The 12,291-nt window shown below is 34.2% G+C and overlaps 1 protein-coding gene across 1 annotated transcript in view; it reads right to left on the bottom strand.

Annotated features, from left to right (window-relative positions):
- Positions 1–240: 240 nt before the first annotated feature.
- Positions 241–12,291, bottom strand: part of SRFBP1 (serum response factor binding protein 1) — a 68,608-nt gene continuing 56,557 nt past the window's right edge. The window contains exons 5-8 of the mRNA XM_012664298.1: positions 6,820–6,901; positions 5,340–6,054; positions 4,161–4,198; positions 241–545 (exon numbers count right to left, since the gene is read on the bottom strand). Coding sequence (XP_012519752.1) covers positions 361–545; positions 4,161–4,198; positions 5,340–6,054; positions 6,820–6,901 — 1,020 coding nt within the window. The 3' untranslated portion in view covers positions 241–360. The remainder of the gene's footprint in view (positions 546–4,160; positions 4,199–5,339; positions 6,055–6,819; positions 6,902–12,291) is intronic.

The following is a 12,291-nucleotide window of genomic DNA, read 5'->3' as shown; positions in this document are numbered from 1 at the left end:
GTCCATTATTATAAATATATATCAACATTTATTTCCAAGGCAAACACCACAGCTGAACCAGTAAAATACACTTCATGTCAAGCATAAATGAGAAAATCTGAGATCACTATAATCCCAAAATTCTTTTATAGGGAAAACAGTCTGGGGGATATTATTAAAAATCAATTTAAGTACATACTTGATTTGTGAAAGGCTTATGTAAACGTAACTTGAACTTATTTAGAAAATGAAAGACAAAAACAAATATTCTATAACCCCTCTAAAGAAACTTATTCAAACACAAATTTAAATAATAGACTCATTAAAAAAGAAAACGAAAAATAAGTTTTAGTTGAAGAATTTCACAAAAAGAGATACTAATCAATCATCAAATGTAATTTTTTTCCCCTGAAACACAGCGATTTTAGACTGCTGCTCTTTTCGCCTTCTGCTTGCTTCCCACGAAGGATGAAGAGGCTGTTGCAATGGCTGTTTTGTATTTTTAAGTCCTCTTTGTGCATTCTTATTAAGTGAATTCTTGATTTGAGGTTCATTTTGTGGAAAATCTGGGAAGAGAAAGCAAAAATAATAAAAACTAACTATATACCTGAAGAGTATACAGTGGGACAAGAGAAACAGATTTCATCTTCAAACCAATGTTAAAGAAAGAAATTTTGTTTACTTAAATGGAATACCTCACAAGTTAAAATTCCAAACAGGAACAGCCTGAAGTTGAAAATTTATACATGAGTAGACAACTTTGGGACACATACTTTCTAACCCTTGTAAACAGATGTTTATTGAGCGCCTCCCAATATATGCTGTGCTGTCTTATTTATAATGACATAAAGAGAGAAGTCAAAGTCCAGCTGACACAGAAAGCCAAAAATGGGGATATCATATTTTCAAAGGAACATGATTGGCTTATTAAATCTGTGCATGGAACAGATGCAGCCAGAAAATTCACATCTTAGCTAAGACTCTGGGTCTGACGATGCTGATGGGATGCATTTATGTTTAAAGGGCTATTAATTGATTCCACTTCTGTTATTGAACCAAAAGTTATTATTACAAGGCAAATTACTAAGTTTAGTCAAAAATATTAGACAAAGTTCTTTTTTAGTTGTAACGTTATCCTCCAAATATGAAGGTGGAAACTTATTTTCTAGTCCTTATGTATCTTTTACTATTAGGTACTTTACATAATTTAGAACAAAAAAGTACTCTTTGGGGAAGACATACTAGCACGAAAAGACATGAATCAATGTACACTTTGGATGTTTATAGAGTTTAGTTGATGGAATAAAAAAAAATTTGGAGGAAATAACTTCATATAGATTAATCAGTCCTAGGGATGTATAATTTCTCCATTTCCATTTAGACATTATTATTAAAAGCTTTTAAAAGATCTCTAAAAAGCAAATGTCATAATGTATTACAAGTGAGTGCACAGTTTGGGATAACATTTCCAAAACATCATATAAACAGAAATCAAAACATCCTGTATCTTGTACAAATCACATATGCTCTAGAAACCTGTTATAATATTCAAAGAGTGGCTCTAGTGATAAAAAATTTAATGAAACTTTAATAAAAACTGAGATTTAAATAAGGCAGCATTTCTAAACTAACATTATTTTATGTTATGTAAATTAAAGTTGTAAATAAACGTAAGTATTTTAAATATACAAGCAAAGCAAAAAAAAAACCCCAAAAACCCCTTTTACTTGGATCTTTTCATTGGGAAAACGTGAGAGTGCCTTAGAGTTATCCTACGTTTGTGAATATATGGTAAATGAGGCATATTGCCATGTTTTTGCCAAACCCTATTTTCTTTTCCTTTTAGGCATACAACCAGAATATAGTTCCCATTCCCACTGCAGTTAGGTGAGGCCATATCATTAATTGAGTTATGGACAAGGAAATGTTAGTAAAAGCCCAGACCATAGAAACCTGAATTCAATCTTCCATTATTTCTCTCTCTAGCTCCGATGAATGAAGAGAATTCCTAGGCTCTAGAGGGAAGAGGCACAAGATGGAATGAGACTACGAGAAGCACACAGACTGATGGATGAGAAGTAAACCACCAAGATTTGGTAGTTATTTGTTACAGCAGGTAACACTATGAATAATACTGAAATCGGTACCCTGAAGTAGAGTACCGCCATTATAACAACATAATGTGGCACTGGCTTAGTGGTTTGGTGGTAGGTGGTGAGGAAATGGATAAATGAGATTGGGAGGTGAGCTACCTATATGCTAAACAACTAGGTAAAACTGTTGCCAGTGATAATTTTGGAAGCAGGTCATATGCCCATGAAATCTGCAGTACCATGTAAGTGGCTGTAAAAAATAAAAAGATTAGTATACTATTGGCTGTCCTTGACAAAGTTCTAAAAAAAGAGAACTGAGAGAACTGAGAGAAAGTCTAGATATTTGGGAACTTAAGGTTTAGAAAAGCATATGGCCCCCAAACAGTGAACTATAAGACTGAGAAAAAAGACTTTTTTTTTTTTGAGACCAGGTCTTGCTCAGTTTCCCAGGCTGGAGTGCAGTGGCGTAATCATAGCTCACTGTAAACTCTAGCTCCTGGGCTCAAGTGATCCTGCCACCTCAGCCTCCTGAGTAGCTAGGACTATAGTACAGGCACATGCCACCACACCTGGCTAAATTTTTAAATTTTTCGTGGAGACAGGGTCTAGCTAAGTTGCCCAGGCTGGTCTAGAATTGCCTTCCTGGCAACTGATCAGAGATTCAGTTATGAACAGAGATAAGATGAAAGGTATAGCTTTCCCATCCAAACCTTGCAAGTCTCAATGCAGCAGACATTGAACGAGAGTGGGGGTGGGAAAAACAAAAGACAACACAAACAAACAAACAAACATAAATAAGGCAAGTTTGAGAACTAGCTCTAGGAAAGAATATTTAGTGTAGTTACTAGCTCATGGATGGGCTGATGGGAATAAAGAGGCCAGAAATCCACTAGGTTCTTAAGGTAACGTATAGTGAAAGAAATCACAAGCCTGGGCTGGGAAAAATACCTAGGACTGTTTGACTTCGAACAATCTTTAGGATCTTATATTTCTACCAGGGATTTGGGGCAAGCTCAAAAGAGATCATACTAAATACCCACTTCAGATGTGGCCATGGAACAAAGACCTTCCCAAGTCAGGGACCATCTTTTTAGTACCAAAGTCTCCAAAACTTTGTGGAGTCACACCCATGAGATCTGATGGAAAGTACTCATCATCTCCCAGGGATCTTGGTCTTTGAGCTGGATGCAGTGACCGGATGCGACGGTAGGTTGGCTTCCTTGTCTAAGTGTAACAGGAAATGTGAAATGGTCATTTGGTGATAGAAAGGTTGGTCAGTGGCAGAAAAAAATTGTGTTCAGAAAATTTCGCTTCCCTTTTTCTCCTAAATATATAGTTAGACTGCATTTCTTGGCTTTTCTGTGGCTAGATGGGGTTATGTTACTGAATTCTGGCCAATGAAATGTAAGCAGAACTGACTTTGGACACTTTCAGGCCTGGCTCATGAAAACTTCTGCAAAATTCTCCATGTACTCCATACCCTTCTGTTGGCAAATGGAGACTATTTGGAACCTGGAGGAGAAAGGAGTCAACAGACAGAGGAGCCTGATCCTTGAATGACTATGTGGACAGAGCCTCTGTGCTGATTCACAGTGGATTGTGATGTGAGTGAGAAATAAATTTTTATTATGTTAAGACAGTGAAGGTCTAGGATAGTATTAAGAAGTCAGCCTACTCAAATATATTAAACTTTGATGTGTTATGAATTAATCTGGAAATACTGTGATTTTTACTCTTAACCCAGAAAGTAATATACTTATTACTGAATGCTTAAATGGCATGGTATTGAGTAATTAAGATATAATTTATATAACAACTTAGTTAAAAATATATTGATTTAATTCAAGAAAAATTAAATAGACATATTTTTTTCTGACAAATTTTGTCTATATCTTTCCCACTGGTGGGACTCAAGGAAAAAAATCAAATAAAAATAAAAAATTGTATTCCTAATTATAAGATGTTCTATTTCCATTTCTGTGGGTACAAATTCATTTAGGCTATTAAGCGACTATAATTTTTCATCCTTCCATTTTGGCAAAACATAGCTCAATTGCATATGAAGGTCAGGCAGCCATCAATACATACCTAGGGTTTTGCTTTTTGGAGCCTGTTCTCTGTAATTTCTAAAAGAAAAAAAATATCATTATGACTTTTAAAAGATAAACAAACACTCTGATGTTAAGATAACATAATAAAACTCATTCAAAGGACTGTCACACTCTCTCATACTTATAGAGATTTCTATTCATAACTGAAAAATATCCTATCTTGGTTACCTTGTCTCTACTCTTGGGGATTATCTAGATAAAGAATTAATAAAGTTTTCTCACAGGGAGAAAGAGTCACATGTAACAAAAATTAAGATTTACATTTTATAAGAAGGAGGAAGGATAGTGGTGTGTTATTTTCAAACAAGGATAAAAATGTAGTCTTTTGAGGCAGGTTTGGGAGATACAAGGAATAATTTAATTATTTTCAAGGCTCCAAAGATGCTTTTTATGTCTTTTCTACAACTTTTTGGGAAAATTTCTACATCACATTTTTCTATTCCATTAAAGAATATCCCGGACTTATACAGAAAAACAGATTATTGAAGAAAACAGCTATTATTGAAGAAATTAGCTAACTATGATCTTTACTTTAAAATGTGAAGATGTCCTCTATCAGATTAGAATTACAAATGAAGTTAAACTTATTGATTTATAATCTATAATTTATTATCACAGAACAGCTGTGAAAAGTAGTTAACAACAAGGATGGAGACAACACCACCACCAAATATAAAGCAGTCTGGGGAAACTCAGTGTTGGGGCAAGTAGCCTTATATACTGAAATGGGATTAGACAGGAAAATGATTGATGTTTACAATAATGGTCTTGGGTCATCAAGAAAAAATACCATATTCTTTTCAGAGAGTTCTGTTTGAAAAGAGAGATGTGTGAAACATTTTCAAAAGTTTTTCGTCAAAAACTAACCTAAAGTTTCAAAACTTTGATAATTGAAACAATAAACTAGGCATATTATTTGGCTATAACATCATGTTTTCTGATGAAGAGGGATAAATGTGGCATTGCCACATGTGTATTTGTATATATTATCCCATTATAAAGTTGGAGAGGGACAAGTCTAAATCAGGATGAGTTATACAAACTAGAATTATGGATGGGAGATAGTCTCTTCCCTCACGTAAGAAATGTAGATTTTTCGTATCTTTTTAAAAAAGTAAGAACTAGTAATTATTTCAGAATAAGAAAATATTCTTACCTTCTAGAGTCTTTAGATCCAGATAAAGAGTGGAAAAACACTGATTCTAACCTCCTGGCTTCCGTACTTGGCTTGTTTTTGTCATTTTTTATATCCCAACGAGTTTCATGTGTATCTTCTTTGGGTAACACTTTTTGAAGGGGTTTTTGTTCCTTATCTGAAGAATAACAACTACTTTCCTTCTTTCGTGTTCGCCTGACTTTTCCAATGAAGAAATCGTCACCACTATCACTATCCTCAGACATGGAAGACTGTTTGTAAAATCTTTCTTCTGTGCTATCATCAAAATACTCCTTCTCCTCTTCAGATAATTCTTCTTCATCATCACTGTTACCACAAAGCAAGCTATCAGATCTTTTCTGTTCTTTGGTTTGACCTGGTGTTTTCATTTTTGGGTAAGCAGCTATCTTCTGGGGTTCAGAGGGAACTATAGAATCCTTTCCTGAAAGCTTTGATGGAGAATTTGGAATGTTCACTGCTTTTGGTTCATTTTTCATCTTGGCCATTTTTTGCTTTGAATTATTTATTGGTTTCCTTGCCAGGATTTTGACTTCTTTCACTTTTTGCTCATTGATAATAGTTCCTTGATGCTGTAACTTACTTGCATCATCATTTGAACACAAAGTGTCCTTAGAGTGATTTTCTTCTGAAGCATTCTTTGATGAATCCACTTCAGTAACATATTGTCTTGCATCTTTAAAGGCTTGGACAGCAGCTGCAAAAAAGATAGTACATGACTTGTTTTAGCATTGAAACATATAAACTACCACTGTTTTAGTACAGTATTTTAAAAATTATTTGGAAACATTTAAGAGGGCAATTGGAACTTATATTAAATATGGATGATAGATTTGAAATCACAATGAAATCTTCTGAATTCTTAAAAACCAAACTTATGAGACATGCTCAGATGTATCCATTTTAAATGAAAAGAAAATTATCCTTTCTTCATGTCTTAGAGTTATGAAGAACAGTAAAAAGTCACTGAATACAAATAAAATGGCAACTTTAATTTCTGTAATAATGTAAAGAATATTATAAATTATGCTTTTAGACATAAAAATAAATATCATCTAATCTTTGACAAAAGCATGTAATCTATAAATATATTTTATAATATACATATATAAATGAAAATTATTTGGCTAAATGGCAAAACCAAAAGTAATATAAGCTACAGCAATATTTAGAAAACTGTATTCAACTTTAAAATGTATGTATTTATATAAAATATATATCAATATATTAGAATTTAGGAAAAAATACAGATTTAGTTTTTCTTCACACATCAGCAAATTCCATAATTTCAGGCACCTTTCTACATTTGTAAATATCTGAAAGAAATTTACATTTATAATCTAAAAATCCTGAAGACCCATAACCATATTTAAAATAAATGAATAGCTATTATCCAAAATCATATATACAAATGCATTAAGTACATAGCTACTTTTAATATTAAAAGTCACTTAATTTCTACCTTTTAGCACGTCTATTTTTTTCTTCAGAAGAGGGTGTACTGCTAGTCTGGCAATTGCTCTTTCAGTTGCAGTAGAATCTGGCTGCAAATTGAAAAAAATAAATGTGCGGAAATAAAATAAATACAAATAGCTTGGCACTGTTGGAAGTGAATAAAATAAAATCTATCAAAATCTTTTAAAATTAAAGTTAGGGAACAGAATTTGTTAATATTCTCATTAGGTAAGTTATCAGTTTAATTCATGCTAAAGATAAATATGATGCTGTTAAAAGTATTATTGCCTTTGGACAATTAAAATGATCTTGTAGTCCATTAATAAATATTCTTTGTAAACTTAACATATTTCCAGAACTGTGCTAGGTATCATGTGTGATATTTTAAAAAAAGTAACATAGCTTCTGCATTCAAAGAACTTAAACGATATCATTAAGACCAAATTAATAAGAAAGAATCATTAGTGCTAAGCTGGGTTATACTCTAATATATAAAGTCCCATTTAATGGAGACCTAGAAATTATCTAATGCTATATATATATATCTTGAATGTGTACTGTCACTGCCATATTCTCAGGACCTAATGCAGTGCTTGGATCATAGCCAAAACTTTCTAAAAATTTGACTGTGACTGAAGGGGAACAGATTATATATAGTATTTAATGTATTTATGATTTTAGAAACTTCATAAAGCAGGCTAATTGTTTTAAATGCCACATGTAGACTGACAACTTCTAAATTTCTACCTCTGGCTCCAACTTCAGCTGTAGATTCATAGACCCAGCCACTTACTTGACATCTACTTGACATAAAATAGATAAATAAAACAATTCTTTTATTTTCCTCTCAAAGCTGGTTCTCCTTATAGTCTTTCCCATCTTATTGTATGTAATTTCCATTCTTCTGTTTGCTCAGCCCTAAAACTTTAAGGATTTTTCCATCATAGTTCTCTTTCCCTCACATCTCATAATAAATCCCTCAGTAAATCCTATGGTTCCAACTGCAAAATATATCCAGAACCAGTTACCATTTCTCACCATTTCTACTCTTAACACCTTTAACCAAATTACCAACACCTCTCACCCAGACCAATATAATAAGCTCACAGCTGGTCGCTACCCTTTTGCATTTTGCTCTCTCACAGTCAGTTTTCCACACAGCTGTCACAGTGATGTTTAAAAATGTAATCAGACCATGCTATTTACACATCCGTTCTTCTTTAAGCTTCATTGCCTCTGATGTTCAGGTCATTCCATTGCAATCTCTTCCCTACCTGAACGCTCTACTCCCAAATACATACATTGATTGGTCATCTCACTACATTCATGTTTCTGCTCCAATGTCATCTCAACTAGCACATTTCCCATCACTTTTTATTTACTGCACATCACTTAATACTGCGTGCCAGTGACTGTATCTCACTGCTGTAGATTCAGTGCCTAGAAGAAGTAGGCCTACTATTACTGATAGGTAATAGTAGGCACCCAATACACATTCCATGAAGCAATTATAACAGTAATTCTGAGGTCAAAAAACTATAGAGCACTTAATCCTTCTAAAATTCTGAAGGAAAATAATTTTCAACCTAGAGAAGAAGAAAAAAACTTTCAGACATGCTATGTTGTTTTAAAAAAGTTACATCCCTTGTACCTTTCTGGTTCCAAAGCTACTAGCTCCACTAAGATGAGGAAGGATACAAATAACGAGAAAGGAATGGGATACAAGAAACAAGAGACCCAGGCAAAAGGAATTCCCACAATGATGGTAACAGGAGACTTAGGTTTAGCATATCAGGTATGTTGAACATCTTGAGAGGACATTTTAATAACTGGTAGAGAGCTCAATGCAATACTAGAGATAAGACAGAAAACTAACAAAATAAATACAATAATTACACACTATAGAAACAGAAATATTATGCAGAAAAGGGAAAGTGATACTCACTATGTGATTTTTAGTCACAGTAACAATCACTGAATGTCCATTTAATCTAATTTTTTTTTTAAGAGCTAGGTCTTGCTCTGTCATCTAGGCTGGAGTGCAGGGGCACAATCATAGCCCACTGTAGCCTTGAACTCCTGAGCTCAAGTGATCCTCCTGCCTCAGCCTTTTGAGGACAGGAGTGGGGAGCCTGTGGCCTCCTAGGTAATTAAGTGTGGCCTTTTGACTGAATCCAAATTTTACAGAACAAATCCTTTTATTTTTATTAATACATTTTTGTTCATCTTTTATATTTATATTTTATTTTACAATGAATATATTCAAAACATCAAAGAATAAAACAAGTTTCAACAAAATAATCATCCCAGATTGACTGGCACAATTAGAACATTAGTAGGCCTTAAGGGCTAAATTTTGATGGCTGCTATGCTCATGATTTAGTTCTAACTTCCCCTGCCTGACTGGCACCACTACTGCACAAGGATGGCTGGCAAGAATTTATGGGGGTTCAGTGTGCCAGTCCATTATCAGCTTTTGACAATGGTGCTATGTGTTTATGTTTGAAGTGGAATTTATGAATAGTTGCACAGCTCAACAGTATTTTTTAATTCTGTCTGCTTAACAGTCCATCATGTCAAAGATGACCAAGAGAATGCTGAAGAAAACACATTTTTTAATGAGGATTGGGAATTGCATTATTATCTTGTTTCTGCTAAAGCTGATTTGCTTGTTTTGTGATACTGCAGTATCAACATTAGAGAAATTCAATGCTCATCAGAATTATAACACTCATAAGGACCACAAACATTTTAAATTAGAGGGAGAGGCGTGAAAGTTTGTAGTGCAGAAATTAAAAGATGAAAAGCAAAAGCAAAGACAATTCTTTCAAGCAGCAACAAGACCTGGAAATAATGCCACTGAAACAACTTATAAAGTAGCTTATATACTTGGGAAAAGAGGGAAGCCATTCAGTGATGTAGAAATTGTGAAAGAATGCATTGTTGAACCTGTAGGATGCTTAGACCCTGATAACGTTTCAAAGTACAAACAATTACCTGTTTCAAGGAGAACCATAATTGATTGGCAGCATGAAATAGCCTTCAACTTAACAGAACAACTTTCATGTAACACTTCAAAAGGAAAATACATACTATTTAATCGCTTTGGATGATCTGACACTACTAACTTGGTGCAGGTTTTACAGTAATACTTCATTCTGGTCATAACAGATTTTCTTTGCTACGAAGAGTTACTCGCTTTGGGCACTCTTGCAAACAGAACATGGGGAATAAATATCTTCAACAACTTTCAAGATAAATGTTGTGAAGTTGGACTGAATTTGATAAATTTACCAAGTGTATGTATAGACGGCGCACCTTCCACGACAGGAAAACATGAAGGGTTTGTTGGACAGATAAAAAAAAGTATTAACAGATCTGCATGCTTTCATTCCTTTCCATTGTATCCTGCAAAATCTGTGTGCTAAAGCTACTACTTTAAGTGACACTTTGCAACAAGTTGTAAGTATTGTTAACTATATTCGTGCAAATCATCAGTTTTGTAACATGCTAAAGTTGAACAATGAGGTATTCAGTGTGGATTTGCCATATCATTCTAAAGTACGTTGGCTATCCTAGGGACAGGTTAGCCAAAATTTTATCTCTGCGAGAACAGATAGTTAAATTTTATGAAGAACAGAATCAGCAATGTGAATTATTGAGAGAAGATTTCCATAGGAATGCAGCATTTCTGTGTGATATGTCAAATCAAAATAACTTCAATATTTCTCTGCAAGGTAAAACTAAGTCTATATATGATATGTGGCAAAATCCAAGCATTTCAAAAAAGTTAACTTTTTTCAAAACACTTCTTCAAAAGGAAATTTCAGATGAACTTTTTCTCCAGTTAGCAAAGGTCACTGATGAGCAGGATGATATATGTGAATCATTTGAAGAATACACAGCTGTTATAGACCTATTAATTGGAGAATACAGTGAGGTTCACTGACTTTTAGAATCATGACATCACACTCAAATTAGCATTTCAGCCTCACCTAAGTTGATATCACCAAGGCACCTAAGGAACTATATATAGATGGAATTGATTGAGCTCTGTAGATGATATTTTAAAGTCATTGTTTCATGCTAAGAAAGATCCAATTGAAATATGGAAAACTGTAGTAGAGGACCCATGCCTTCAGCAACATGGCCCAAAAATGCTTTCTTGCTTTTCAATCACTTATTGCTGTGAATCTACATTCTCCTACCTAACCCAAATCAAGACGCCCTTAAGATCACAAATGACTGATACCCATCTAGAGTATCAACTGAAACTGCGGACCTCCATGCTACAACCAAATATTCAAATGCTTTTCCATCAAAAAGCTGACACAACAAAGTCATTAAAAGGTTAGTCAACTTTAAAATTAACAAATGTTTTCCTTTTTTTGAAATTATTAGGTACACAATAGTTAGATTTTTATAAAATAATGTAATAATTTTTAAGTATATGTAATTTAAGTTTCTTGAATGAAACCTTATTTGATTACAACTAAATTAGTGTGGCCTTTCAACATGAAAAGGTTCCCTCCACCTCTGAGCTAGGACTACAGGCTACACCACCACAACTGGTTATTTTAAAATGTTTTGTAGAGACGGGGTACTGCTAGGTACCCCTGCTAGGTACTGCTAGGTACTGCTAGGTTGTCCAGGCTGGTCTCCAACTCCTGACCTCAAGCAATCCTCCTACCTCAGCCTCTCAAAGTGCTGGGATTTCAGGCATGAGCCACCATGCCCAGCCCTAATCTAAATTTGACTCAAGTATATGAGGATGGAGGGGATAAGGATATAACTTAGAGGCTGGAGGAGGAAAGAGATCTCAATCCTTATTTACCACAGCATGAAGTTAACAGCTAGTACTTAAATGAAAGAGTCAATACAGTACTAATATAAACATATTGATGAGGAAGTAAATTCTGTAAGAATCAACTAAAGTTGAAAGTGGGGAAGGAGTAATAGAGGACTGCCATTTTCACAAAAAAGTCTTATAGTAGTATTTGATTTTCAACACCAAGGATTGGCAGACTGGTCCATGGCCAGTTTCAGCCTGCAGTCTGTTTTTGTTTTTGTTTTAAAAATAAAGTTTTATGGGAACACAGCCAAACTCATTCATCTATACACGGTCTATGGCTGCACTCATGCCACAATGGCAGAGCCACGTAGTTGTGACACAGACTTTACGTCTTACGAAGCCTAAAATATAACTATCTGGACCTTCACAGAAAAAGAGTGATGCCTGCTCTAAATCACATGTGAGTAGAATTCTTGGTGGGGAAAAACTAAAAAATTAGGAAGAAAGAAAAAAATTTTTAGTAGGCCCATGATGTTTACAAATTTAGTTTAAAATAAAAATATTGCCATGACAGATTTTTGTTGCCAAACCAAGGCAACAGGTTATAGCACTAAATGTGCTTCCATAATGGTGGCAGAATTTGAGATTCTGGCTTAGTTAGTAGAAATAATTTGGTATTCAATGCAG

The sequence above is a fragment of the Propithecus coquereli genome, unplaced genomic scaffold (genome assembly GCF_000956105.1).
Source record: "Propithecus coquereli isolate 6110/MARCELLA unplaced genomic scaffold, Pcoq_1.0 Scaffold88, whole genome shotgun sequence".
Classification (NCBI taxonomy): Eukaryota; Metazoa; Chordata; class Mammalia; order Primates; family Indriidae; genus Propithecus; species Propithecus coquereli.
The sequence above is the reverse complement of the archived record's forward strand: the minus strand, read 5'-3'. Positions and strand labels throughout refer to the sequence as shown.